The sequence below is a fragment of the Parus major genome, chromosome 3 (genome assembly GCF_001522545.3).
Source record: "Parus major isolate Abel chromosome 3, Parus_major1.1, whole genome shotgun sequence".
Taxonomy (NCBI): domain Eukaryota; kingdom Metazoa; phylum Chordata; class Aves; order Passeriformes; family Paridae; genus Parus; species Parus major.
Genome location: NC_031770.1, coordinates 28,185,244 through 28,199,572, shown reverse-complemented (window position 1 = coordinate 28,199,572; position 14,329 = coordinate 28,185,244). Strand labels below are relative to the sequence as shown.

The window sequence follows — 14,329 nt, the reverse complement described above, 5'->3', positions numbered from 1 at the left end:
TACCCCCCTCCCTTTTACCTGCCCCCCTTCTCCCTGGCCCAGCCAAACTATTTGTCTTCTCAAGCACACAGTAAGTACCAGCAGACAGGTTCCCTCAAACTAATGGGGAAAATTCTATAGGAGAAGGAAAGAAAGGAAGGACACCTAACACCCAACACCACAAAAACTGCAGACAAGAACCACTGAACAGTCTCTTCTGTTAACAAATACTTACTTAAACCAATCAGTTTTAATTGTCTTTACAGATACAAAAATAATCAGTTACTCACTACAACCTGCAACCAAGATACTAAGTCAGTGCAGTCAGCAGTATGAAAAGATTTAAATAAACTAAATGCAGACCTGCCTGGAATCCTTGTCACTGGATTCCACACTAAAGAATTTGCTCTGCAGGCATTAAATCAAAAACAGTAATATAATACCTATAGAATCCTTTTCTAATTGGTTGTCAAGAAAGATTAGTTCCTGAAATAACAGTAAAACTTGTTAAATATGAAACTACTACTACTGAAAAAGATACATGAGTAATTCTGTTTTGCTGTGGTACTACTGCTGACAGGCTATTCTTCTCACAAGTAAAGGATGTTTTTGATCTTAATTTCTGACTTGATGAGCAAATCAATATATCAGAAAAGGAAAGGCAGAAAAGTCATCTTAAAGACTCAAAATCATCTCATAATGGAGGGATGGTTTGAAAAAAAATTATTGGATTGCATTAGAAAAAGACAAATCAACTTCTCAGCACCTCTATGACACTCCAGAAGAATTTCTAGCTGCTCCATTGCATTCAAAGCTGTGAAAGACCAATTTTCCATAAACTTGGTGCAGCTTATTAAACCAAATTGTTTAGTCTCATTTTAAATGCCTCAGGGCACATTTATGGCAGCTACGGTTTTCAGAGACACCAGTGCCCTGTGGATCAGAAGCTGAAATGGCCAAGCAAGGTATTCCTTGGGTACTTCAGAGTCCAGACACCTATGATTAGGTTAGCGAATAAAGTCCCACTTTTCCAACAGAAGACAGAAATAGAAAGAATTTGCAGGATGTTAATTTCATTCTTGGACAAAGGGTTGCAGGTGTGGGTCCTTTTTTTTTCCTTTAACTTCAACTGACAAATGCAGCTGTAGGAGGGAAAAAAAAGAGCTGTAAGACTACAGAAAATATATTATTTTGTAAAGTGGGAAAACCTGCAAAAATGGAGTAGCATTAAGTAAAGTGGATTCCAAGCTAAGCAAGAAGGCATCAAGATAAGCTCAGTAACTTGCAGTTATGTAGCTGGGCAACTGCTTTCTCAGAAATCTTGGTTCTAGGAGAACAACAGATAATTCAAGATGGGATAAGATATTGGTATAAATTAAAGCCAGGCAACTCTGGAGAAATTAAAGCAGAGACACTGGGTAGTTGAGAAAAGGAAAGGTGAAGGCAAAGGATAAATAGATTCAAGCAAATGGATCTGAGACCATCACCAGTATGTGCAGCACAAACAGGAGAAAAAAGGAGGAAAGAGCAAGGTAACAAGGCACTATGGCAATACCACTGTGAAGACCTAATGTAACATTTTTTAAGCCTCTGTAAGTCCACACTTCATCATACTTCTATGGTCACTTCCCTTGATGAAGAAATACACTCATTTAAAACTGCAAAATCTTCTGTAAATTACTTGCTCGAGAGAAGTCCAGAACGTAAGAAAAAGTGAACAAAGAACCCAAATAAGAGGAAAATTATTATTTAAAAGGGGAAGAAATTGCTGTAAAATTTGTATTCAAAGAAGAAATAAGTATAAGATTAGACTCTCTCTTTACACTCCCATTAGGTACATTCATTAATAGGTTACCGAGGAAAAAGATTAATTACTCCTGCCACGTAAAGCAAGACTCAGACAAACTTCAGGCAACATACTGCCTGGAAAAATCTTTGGTAAGTTGCATGACCCAGCAAAACAACATTTATCATATAGATAAGAATAACACCTAAGTATAATCTGAATTCCAGCAACCAGAAAGTCCTTCCCATAAGAGCCTCAACCAAAATACAGCCTGTGTAAAATTACCTAATGGTATAAAAAACATTAACACATGCATCGCAGCAACATATTTATGAGAATCTTAAAACTTACAGTAACTTGAAAAATAATTCTTACAATTGTTTATTGGCACAATAAACAAGTGTTTAGCAAATAATTTGGCAAAGCAGCTTTTAAAGAGGCAGTAAGGAGATCGGGCTATTCTCTATATTTATCTTTTTGTTTGTTCTTAGTTATTTTCTTAAAATAGAAATCCACAGGAAGACTGGAATGAAATCACTGAAAGAGTTCCATCACAAGAATAAAACCAAGAAATTTTGTACCATGTATTATGGGCAATATTCTTAGACTGGTTAGGCAGCAAGACTGATTTCCTCCTTTAAGGCCCATAACTAAAAAGAGTAAGCCTCTTCAGAATCAGAAGCAAAAAATTAAAAACTGAGTTTCAAATGAGACAAAGGAAATGTTCGTAAAGGTCAAGGAAACCAAAGTGGTGGCAGTAGAACCCAGAGCTACAATCCACTAACATAAAAACAGTGAAAATCAGACAGAAGATGAAAATACTAGAATTCAAGAGGCCACAGAGAACAGTAGCACTGCAAGGGCAACATATTGTTTAATCACTGTGAAATTCCAGATGACAGCACTCAAGGTCAGAGAAGCAAGGAGGCATCAGTGCCTGAAAAAGAAAATGTGAAGAGCAAAGAAAAAGAAAAAAGTCAGATTCCTTAGCAAGTAGCAACAAAAGCTTGAGTGAAAAAGGAAAGCCAAACCCAAGACATTACAAGGTTTTCTGGAAAAAAATTGTAATTTGATTCTAAATGGCATATTTTAATTATAAAGGCAATTGCAGCTTATATCTCTGCTTATTCTGACAATTTCTGCTGATATCTGCATTGATGTTTTATCCACTAAGACTGATATATCTGCAAGAGTTACAGAACACTTCACCTCCAAGTACACAAATATTTCCTCAGAAAGAATTTCTAAGTTTTCTAAGCAGATACTATGGTCCAGTTAGCAATAAAGGATGCTTCTGCATATCACACAAAGCAAGTTTTGTCCTGGAAACACAGATTGAACCTCTTACAGGGTTACAGACAGTCTTCCTGTAACTAAAACTCCAATTAAGAATTCTGAAAAACTCAAATACAGAGAAAAGCATGGAGTTTAATGCAACAACATTGAGTACTGGATGAACTAATAAAAACAATATGGCCATCTCAGTTTAAACTGACAGTCTAGCAAGACTAGGTTCAAGTTTTCTAAATACTCCCACCATTAAAACAAACCAAAAAATTGTTTCCCTTACAGAGGAAAATACAGTAAAAGTGCCTCTCTGAAAGCTTGAAGTGTGATGGAAGACAATTACTATGACAAACTAATTTATCTTGAACACTGGCACAGTATTTTCTGTGGGTATCTCCAAGTTCCCTGGCTGGAGTTGAGTAACTGTTCAGTGTAACATTCCAGCAGCTCTGCATACATGCAAAAGTAACGTGAACATGACATCTTAAAAAAATCCAATTAAACAGTTAACAAGCCATTCTGAAGTCACATGTTTGCTCCTACACAAGTTTACAAAGCAATATTTTACACTACAGGTAGTTAGCCTTGCCTGCAAGTACATTTTCTCCTTTTTCAAGAAGCTGTGAATTCTCATCTTCTGGAAAACAGGATTGCATTGTGCAGTTACACTTTCCTAAAGCTGCACACCAACAGTTTCCAACACACTGGGATTGCTACAAGGGTGCCTGTGCAGTGGCAGCAGTTATGATTGATGGCACATGAAGACCTAATCTGTTGCAAAGAGGATGTAACACAAACCACAAAGGAACTATAAACTTCAGCCTGTATTTGGTACCACATCTGAAGCCCATTCACTGGAGACTGTGAACACTTTCAGCCAATCTTTTTATTCCAGCAGATTTCGCAACTTTCCTTTGCAGAAATATTCTGCCCTTGAAAGATAACATATCTAACAACAGCCTACAACAAAGTATCTAAAGACCTCCATGACACCATGGCTGTCTTCCCCTGCCATCATTACAGATCTAAACATAAAATTATTAAAGCTTTCTTGAATCTGCTCACATCACTATTCCACATGCTGTGAGACTTAATGATTCACAGCATTTTCAAACATGTACTACTGAAATGTGGGGGATTATTATTACTTGAATTCACAGCTATTGTTAGAAATCTCTGAACAAGATAGACTTGTTTACAGCGTTTTCGGTTTTCTTCGTTAAAATATATAACATGCTCAGTAGTTTTTGGGTTTTTTTTTGTTTAATTGTGCATGTGATATAAAAAATATAAGAACACTGGAGAAAACCCCCCCCAGATTTCTTGATACTGAAATATAATGTATATTTCTAGGTACTTTAACTGGACTACAGTCATTCACTATATGAATACAGGCCTTATATAAAGGCATAGCCTTTATGCCTGTGCACTTGCATATGGACATTTTAGTCTATCCATTTTCCTTTATAAATTAGGAACAGCTTCAGCCTCTGCTTGAAATAAGACATCTCTCAGAATATACAAACATTGCCCTGTTTGATAAAAACACAAGATAAAATGGTCCCACAGAAAATTATACCACTCTGTAAAGCATGTCATCCTGTGAAACTTACTTTGACTTGATCATAGTCATCAAACAAGATTCAAGTGGAATCTACTACACATTGCAGAACATATCAAGACTCAACAGGCTCAGTTTGTTATACATTTTAACAATTTTTAACATAAGTGTTCTACCTGGGAGGGCCATTGGCTTCATACAATACAGCCATTACTTAGAAGACTTCTGAAAAAATTCAGAACCACTTCTTTTGTCTTAAAATAATCACTAGCTAGGACTTAAATCTTCTGATTTTATTTGAGAAAGAATAATTAGTAAGCCTCTTGAGCCATAATTTCATATGTTTAGAAAAGTCAAAATAGCTATTGTAGACTGATACATGAGCCTGGCTCTTCTCTTGAACACATCAGTAAGCTTCCTGATTAACTTCTGGGAAAGACAACTTTCCCTTTCCTCAGAGGTGCCATATGAAGCTTTAACGTACTTCTAGAATATAAGGAGTTTAATTGTGTCGATTTCCATTCATAAAGGATAAGGACTTCCAGTGCATGACATAATGTATAAAAATCAACCAACCAAAAAAAAAAACAGCAAAAAACCAAAAACAAACAAACAAACAAACAAAAAAAAACAACCCCCCCCCCCCCAAAAAAAACCAACAAACCCCCCCCCAAAAAACGCAGAAAGAATAGAATAAAATTCTTAGTACTTAAAATGTCTTGGAGAGCTACAGCATGTGTATGATGCAGCCTAAAGGGACACTATCTAAGCATAGTGTTAATGCTTACCATTTCTGTTAACACCATGTACCTGCTCCTCCAGACAGCATAGTTTCACAAACTCACAGCATAGCTAAGGCTGGTCAGCACCACTGGAGACTTATGACAGCTATAGCTTGTCTATAAACTGCACAGATAATTTGGCTTAACAGGGATCATCTAAACTAGCCTAGCTCCATGGACACCTCAGCCAATCCCTTTGAAGCATGGATGTACCCATATCATTGGCCAGTGAGTTGGGCGGACTTGAAATCGTTGTCCAATCATGTCTGTAAGCATGGGAAATTTGAAAGCCCTATAAAAGGGAGCTGCCTGACAATACAAGAAAACTGTTACTGCATGAACCTCAGAATCTTCTTTTCACATTCCTGTCTCCACACTCAACATAACAGACTGCCTGGTCTAATCCCTCAGCTCAGAGTAGGGCAAACATAGGAGATTGCTAAAGGGTCATGTCCAGCTGGGTTCTGAATAGCCCCAAGGATGGAGACACACAAACTACACTAGCTCTGAGCGCAATCTGTTCCACTTTTTGACCACCCTTGCAAAATAATTGTTACTGTGTTTGAATGGAATTTTCTACATTTCAATTTGTGACAGTTTCCCTTTGGTGACTGCCACTGAGAAGAGCCAGGCTTCCTCATTTATCCCCATCAGGTATTCATAAACATTGGTAAGATTTGCCCTGAGCCTTCTTTTCTTAAGAAGCCCCAGCTATTTTGGCCTTTCCCCATACAACAAATCCTCCAGTTCTTGGTCATCTTTGCAGTCTTTTGCTGTACTCCTGGCAATATCTCCATGTTGCTCTGGTAACAGACAGACCAGAACTAGATATAGTACTTTAGGCATGGTTTTACTAGACTTGCCCTAAAACTATAAATTCCAAGCTTTGAATTTTACTTTATTTGAAATTCTTCAACCTCTCCCATTTTTCAGTTGTTAGAGATAAAAACAACACAACTATTTTTCAGCAGTTCAAGTGTTTAGAAAATGTTACCTTCTAAAAATATACAAAAGCAAATTTTATTTTAAACCTTTGAAACAACACACAAACTAAGACAAACAGAACACACACTAAGAGTGGGCAATGAACTAGCTGTCTACAGGTTCTCTAAGCATAAAGATGATTTAGCAATACCACTAAATCAGAAAAATCAAACTCACATTTCTCTAATCTGGTCAATTGTTTAAAGATACCTAATAAAATAGCAGACTAACATCTTATTGGAGGTTATAGCATCTTATATTGGAGCTTAATAAAGAATTACTCCTAAAAGAGACAGAAAGAAACAACACAAAACATATATATCTTATAAATGAATTTAAAAACAGTCATGAGATTGTCTTAGACATAACATTTTATTAGAAATACCAGAGGGGTAAGTTGTATAGGTTGCAACTTTCAGCTTTTAATACTCATTTTAATACTCATTTTTCAAAACTGTAGTCTCACAGAAGCCTTTAAACCTATCTTAAATATTACATATTCTTGACAGTTGTGTGTTCTTGGAACTGAAGCTTAAGAGAAAACAACAAACACATGTATCTCAAAACTCATGAAGTTAGACACACTGGAAAATCAGCGAGACACAGAACACTGAAAGAAAAGCAAAGATGCAGCTGCAAGATTTTTGAACTTACATTTGAGTGTTTCTCCCGCATAAGGGATATGTAGCTTAAAACGATCGCAGCTGGGTCCTGGGGTCAATGATGTGCAGCTAAAAATGAAGACAAGAATAGAAATAACATGCTAAGCAGTTACAGATGGTAGCAAACAGTAGCATTATTCTACAGGATACAAATGACTAATAGTAAAGATATTGTGACTACTAGAAATACCCATCCATATGATTCTGACAAAGAAGAAAAAGTGGGAAAGATGCAGGAGGTCCATTCTCTTTTGAGCAGCAGTTCTCACAACAGCATAAATGTTAGGGTTTCTGCCAACTCTCTCCCATTTTATAAAGAAAACATACATGCAAAATGCTCTGGTTTGAATGTGTTATCAGAATGCGATCAATCAGTCAGTGAAAGCCATCAAGTTCTCTGCTTTGTATACAATTTTGCAAGTCACAACTGTATGTCACAGTAGCATGGTTACCTGCTCTCTTATCACTGCCACCATATAACTGGAATCAATCTTCCTTTTAAACCACCAACAGTTACTAATTTTTTACCTATTATAACATTAATGTTTTCCCTTGTGGAAAAGTCTATCAGTAGGGTTCAAGAGGGCAAGTTTCAGAATCAGCTATCAGAGGATATAACAACTAAGCATGTATGTTTTTGGTATGTGACTCTCCTGTTTACCTGGAGCACAGGAACAGCAGCCAGGCCTCATGGTTGCAAGTGACCATTTCATGAACAGAAAAGTCACTGGAAAACTGTTTAATGCCTAGGCCAGACAAGATCATCTTCTTTGTAGCTTTTAAGACATAGACAAAATTTCACAAATAAAAAATCTCAAGATCTCAGCTGCAAAAGGAGAAACAGGGACACATTATTTCACTGGCAGGAATGGTCTCTGCTATGGGCTGCTGGGTATATGATGAGTCCCAGGAGCAAAAATACTGGAAGTCCTTAGAAGTTCATTGCTTTATGTTTCTAGGGATCCTGATATCCCTGAATCTTCTCACCAGTCTAATATTATTGAGAATTGTTCATAGGCCCAGCACAATTGCTGCAAGCCAAAAATCAAAATCATACTGCTCAACTCCAGGAAAAATACTGAATGGTAAGGCAGATGAAGGTAAAATAACTTGCCTAAACTTAAATATCATATCACTGGTAGAGCTCCAACACATGACACTGACAAAATATTGAAACAAAACCCACATTTACTGGGCTATAACACAGCCAAAAGCAGCAAGATAGGTAGGCCAGAAAACTGTCAAAAATTCTGATCCTACCTTGTCAATAGCAACATCATAACTCCTGCAGCTCTGTCACACTGCAGGAGAGGCATCAGGGCAAATGGAACAATCTTAATTCTCACTCACATATTCAAAACAGTTCAGAGAGCCATTTCTCCCTGGTGCTGACTCTACAGTCTCTTTTCCTCTTTCCACTTGCAAGTTATGAAAACCATATACACTAACTTCAGACTATTTATATTCAGTGAGCTACATTTACTACAGACAAATTTGTACCTGCATGTACCTTCCTCAAAAAGAATCAACCATAAAACTACAGATTAATTAGCTAAAATTTTCCACAAAAATACTAGAAAACATAAGCAAACTACTTGTGTGCAGCTAGAATCTAAGACAGATACAATTAAGATCCACATGCAGTTAACAGCCTACACTGATTGATCAAGAATACACCATATTTTTTCAATCACTACAGAAATTAGAAATTTCAAAAGGAAGAAATACATGTCTTATCTTTGCCTTAGAAAGCTTTTTGCAACATCTGGTCAGAGCACCATGAGAAGAAATCTAGAAAGACAAAATTCAGCTATAAATTATCTACTCTCAGGTAGGTGCAGACTTGAATGGAAAGCAAGTTTCAAAAAAAAGATTCGTTCACATCTTGCTTCATCCAGGATGAATGCCCTGACTTGGTTTTCTTCTGCTGCAATAATACTTCATGTTTTATTGAAAGATTGATGATGGTAAAAAAATAATGCTTTGTGAAACCTGGTGATGATGCAAATATGAAAGGGAATAAAGCATGCCAGAGAACAGCAGCAAAGTTGAAATATGTTTTGATTTAATGGTTGTACTACTTATTTTTAAATTTCATCTAGGTAGGGCTTATCTAAGAAAATCTTATATTAAGAGCTTAAGAAAGGTTAAGGTTAACCTTTCTTAAGGTTAAGAAACTGTAACTTAAGAATAGGGAGCATCACCAGTCTCACCGGGAGTAAAATCACTTTAAGAATACAAAAGATTGGACCCCTAGTGCAACAGAAACAAGAGAATATAATTATTTTCCAAATTGCACTTTTTTCCATAGGTGAGAACAGCACAATGGGAGTGCCCACTGTTAGGGTGTTTTAATGGCTGTGGATGAATTTAACAGTTATATGGACATTACTAGCTACTTCCAAATAATTTCTCTGGCTTACAACAAGTAGAAGGCAAATTATAGGAAGCATACAAAAAAAAAAAAAAAGGCAATATAAAACCCCTGCAACATCACTTAATATTTAATGAAAATTTCTTTCAAAGTATCACAGGTCACAGTCTGAGATAATTCTGAAATACCATCAAAATTACACTGCTGTTAGCTTTTCAATAGAAACAAAAATTTCTGATCTTGCAAATAACCTACAATCGTTTCTTTTAGCACAACGGGCCATTTGGAAATACTTAGGGAAAGTATAATATTCTTTAACATTAAAATAAAAGCCTTATTTAATGGTGAATGTCCCTAAAAGCAATACTAAGTGCTTTTCCTATATTATTATACTGCACTAGAGATATTTTTTATTTTATTGGTCTAGAAATTACAGAAAGTGACAGTATTACCTTTTTCCCCCCCAAATTGCTCTGGCTGGGCTGCACAAGATAACTGCGATACTTCAATAACTGTAGGCTGGGCAACCAAGCAGAAATATATGCATACATTTGAAAGGGGGCAGTTTCTCTTTAGAATAAAAAAGATGCTCTTTTGCTCTTTAGCAAAAGAACAAAACTCCTGAGGCAAACCAAAACTTTGATACATGTAGGAGTCTATGCGTGACTTTATTTCAACAGAAGGACCCCAGTAATGGCCTGGCTATCAACATTATCTCCTGCTTGAATTTCCTTCACACAGAACCTCTTAAAACTGTATATATATAATTGACTCTGAAACATGACCTCTGTCTTCTCCAAAATGTAAGGCTTTTGTTTTTTGGAAATGTGATCCTTTTCCTTATTGTGGTCCACACAATTGTAATACTTGAAGAGGAATTACTTGTAACAAAGTTTTTTAAAGATTACTTGTTGTCCCTTCTTTACAGGGAATTAGCACATAGAATAATACCTGGTGTTGAAAATTAGTATCATAAACTGACTCTATCTCATGATATATGGGTGTGCTATCTCCTTCTTTATTAATGGAAAAATATTACACTGGTTTTCATTTATTAATCTAAGTAATCAGTATTTTACATAAGAAAGCGACTGAAGCAGGAATTAATGCTCTGATGCTCAGACCAGTGATATGTCTTAGTCTTCAAAAGATGATTAATGGTAATACCACAAGATTTCCCACACTGCTTTACTTACCAAAATATCAAAGAATCACCATCTTGAAAAGTTTCCAGGACCAAGGATACTGCTAAGTGTTTTGCTTAAAATCATACTGCCCTATTCAAAGAGGCTGTGCTGAGACTTATGGTTGGAAATTAGTAAGTGGAACTGAGTATACAGCAACCACAGCTGAATACAGCATGTTCCCTTTTACAGCAGATTTTTAGCTAAGTACCTTGAGCAGATACAACAGATTAAACTCAAACTGAGATACATTGCATCCTTATGAAGTAATTATTCCAAGTAGGCAACAAGTAGAACATTTCTTTGTTGAGTGTTTGATGCACCTTACAGATTGTGTGTGACTGTTACGAAAAGGTTTCTTTCACAGTTAATACAACACACATAAACTAAGCCCATTCTTATTCAAAGTCACTTTTAACACCTGATGCTTAGTTATAAGTGTTCAGAATTCTTTATCAGTCATAAAAGGAAACAGAAAATATTATCCAAATAAAGCAATAACAATTATAGCAACAATACAAACCAGGAAAGTCACTCAGTTCTGCTGCTTGGAATAAGGCCTAGAACAATAGGTATAGCACAATGTATTTTTCTGCACAATTGATCCTTTTTCCAGGAGTATCCTAAAAGCTTTTAAGAATGCAGTTCTACTTGAGTTTAACAGCAAGGTTTCCTCTTATTACCAGTGTATTTGTGATTACTTTGTTGACTTAACACTTCTGTTTTGTTTAAGCTAAAAAAAAAAATCCCTATTTTGATATTTTACAGGACTGAAGCCACAATGACATGGAAGATTCTGATAACCCAGGATTTCAACACCATCTTCCCATCAACTAGTTTTCTAAAACTATCACTTGAAAGCATTCCTAAGAGAAACAGCTTTAAATTATTTGGGCTCTGGTAAGATCTTATCCAAAATTATGTTCTGTGACAACTGAAGGGATCGCAGTGGAACAAAAGCACAAGTGTTTATCACCTTAATCAAGAAAGTTAGGAGATGGATGGTTATTCTATCCAAAGACTTTATTAAAAACCTACAAAAACCTAAACCCACCACTTTATATCCCAAAATTCCAGTCAGAGGCTTGTTTTTCATGCCACTCCTAAAACCTCCTGCTTAGAACCATAAAAAACCATAGCAAACATTCAGAATTGCCAATAGAGGTCCAACAGCTCTACAGGAAAATGAGTAATCTCCTTTTCATAAATTTATTTTTTTTTAAATTTGTGGTATAGGTGTAAGCTTAAATAGTCACGTCATTATCTGACAACTATCATATTTACTGATTAAAAAGTATGCAATGCATTTAGTCATTCTTCCTTCATGGATCACACAGAAGCTTTGCTGCCTTCACTAGGAGAAAACAAATTGTCAGTGAATTTTACTGTACAATACCAAAGTCAAATTAGACAAAGAATTTTAGCCTCTATAATTTCAGGAACTTAATACTGCTACTGCCTAACCTGAATAGTCAGAGATGCAAAAGCTTCTTTAATCTCATGATGCTTAGGGTGCTACACTCACTCTTCTTGAGGTTAAGTACTTCCTTGGAAAACAGACTTTTGTGGCTGGGTCTGGGGGTCTCTAGGACCCCCCCCCCAGCTCTGCCAGCAACAATCCTGGATAGACGTCTTGAGAAGGAAATGCTGTCCAGGGAGTTCCAGGCAGTTTCCAGCCAGAGATAAGCCTTAGGAGCATGGCCTGAGGCTTCGTGATCAGCTCTTTTAGAGGTGATTTCTGCTCTTGTAATCAGCTCAGATCAGCCCAGCCAGCTCCATTCAGAAGTTCGATTCAGGGGTTACCCTAGCCACACTTAGACGAGAGATGGGAAGACCATGTGGTGTTCCACAGGAGTTCTTTAATGGAGGATTCAGTGAAGGGGGGCAGTGATTATCTACCACTGAACTGGACAAAAGTTGGGGGTTTTATAGGGAAAGGGAGAATTGGGAAAAGGACCAATGGTCTGAGACATGGATAAGATGACCAATAGTTAACAGGGAGATAACATAGGGTCCCGAAGCAGGAAGGGGTCCACAGCTTAGTCACCATGACTAGGCAGTTTTGTCTCATCTTAGGGAGTAGATCCCCAGGGAGGAGACCTGTCAGAGGACTGGGCTTCCTCTAAAACAGACAGCTGTTTTTTGTTCTTGCATAAAAGCCAAAAAAGCTTCACACTGCGCTAGAGACACCTCAATGGAGAACACAGCTAAAAACCAACACATACACAGAAATAATAAGCAACACCACAAAGTCAGTTCTGACCACTGGCTATATTCCCAACCCCTCCCACCATATCAAGGTCATGCTTCCAACTGTTACAATATACGTCTTATAAAGATACTGTTACAGGAAAAGGAGCTCAAGTGACTTCCATAAAACAAGAGGCTAAGAATGAATATTATTTAAGGAGTGACAAGACAAAGTTCAATCAGAGTTCCAGAAGCTGAAGGTTTTGCCAGCAAGAGCCAAATACAGTTAAGAGGCAAAGACAGGTTGATTGTTTGTTACCTTTAAGAGGCAACAAACTCAAAATTCCACCCAAAACTCTTATGTGGCATTTGCTAAGAAAAGCACTTCAATATTCAAATCCAGTAGAACAGCCTTTGTCAATGCCTTCAGATTTTTATTTCCTCCAGTTTTTGTAGATGTAAGTCTGTTCCGGTGTACCTTGATGACACAGTATTTAATCCCATTTAATTAAGAATTAATTGCAGAACTCACAACAGATGGGTATGCCATGTACAGAGGCATTAAGAATAATTAAAGTGTGTGGAAGGTGGAGATGAATAAAAGGAAGACCAGCAGGTTTTTTGCAAGATCAGGAAACAGAAAAATGGTGAAAATCACATTTTAGAGCATTGACACTAACGATAAAACCGTGTCATGGAGTTACTTTACCTTTAAGAAAAGCTGACGTTGCTGGGAACTGCCTGGAGTCTGTTCTCCTGACCAATTATCGGTCATTGCTGAGAATTGACAGCAGTTTAGGCCATTGAAAAGTAGGATCAACTTGTGAACCCTACCTTAAAGTGTAAAACCAGAGCTCTCTTGGCTCTCTTTGTTTCCTGGCTGTGGAGAGTGGCAGAGCTCCGGCCTCCCATTCCCTGCCCAGGCCATGCAGCCGGGCGGGGACAGGGCCGGGCCTGCCGCGTCTCCCGGCCGGGAGATGTGGGCTCTGTGGAAGGTTTTCCCCGGGCTCTGGCTGGGCCGGGCCGGGCCAAGCCGATCTCTGGCTCGGCTGCAGGGTTTTTGCTGTAACTAAATTCACTAGAAACTGCCGAGTGAAGAAGGAGAGAGAGAGACTCTGGACCTGCAGCATGCTGGGGCGGCGACTACACGCTCCAGAGCAGCCATGAGGAACTCTCTATCGCAGACGGCTCCAGTTCCTGCACTGGCCGAGGCCACAGAACTACCTACAACAGCCTGGGCAAGATTTTAACTCTTTCATTGCCTAGATGAGACTTGTGGATTAATCTTTTATCCAGAGAGGAAAAAGAGAGTGATCAACATGAAAAGAGACTTTATAAACTAGCAGTGACAGGAAAGAAGCTTCAGAAAAGGTAGAGAATTAAGAAGATGCTTTAATCTAGCTGAAATATCTTTCTGTTAAAACTATGGAGATGGACAATGAAGTCCTGAAAAGAACTCCTTTAATTCATGATAAGTATCTAGGGAGGAATAAAGTGTTCAAAGTGTAAACTTGAGTAATTATGGTATAGTGAAGTGCTG

At 37.5% G+C, this 14,329-nt stretch overlaps 1 protein-coding gene across 3 annotated transcripts in view; it reads right to left on the bottom strand.

Annotated features, from left to right (window-relative positions):
* The window catches only part of BABAM2 (BRISC and BRCA1 A complex member 2), a 178,190-nt gene that overhangs the window by 148,044 nt on the left and 15,817 nt on the right, over positions 1-14,329 (bottom strand). For all 3 annotated transcript variants that reach the window (XM_015620717.1, XM_015620719.1, XM_015620718.3), the window contains exon 3: positions 7,034-7,110. In XM_015620717.1, the coding sequence (XP_015476203.1) occupies positions 7,034-7,110 (77 nt within the window). The remainder of the gene's footprint in view (positions 1-7,033; positions 7,111-14,329) is intronic.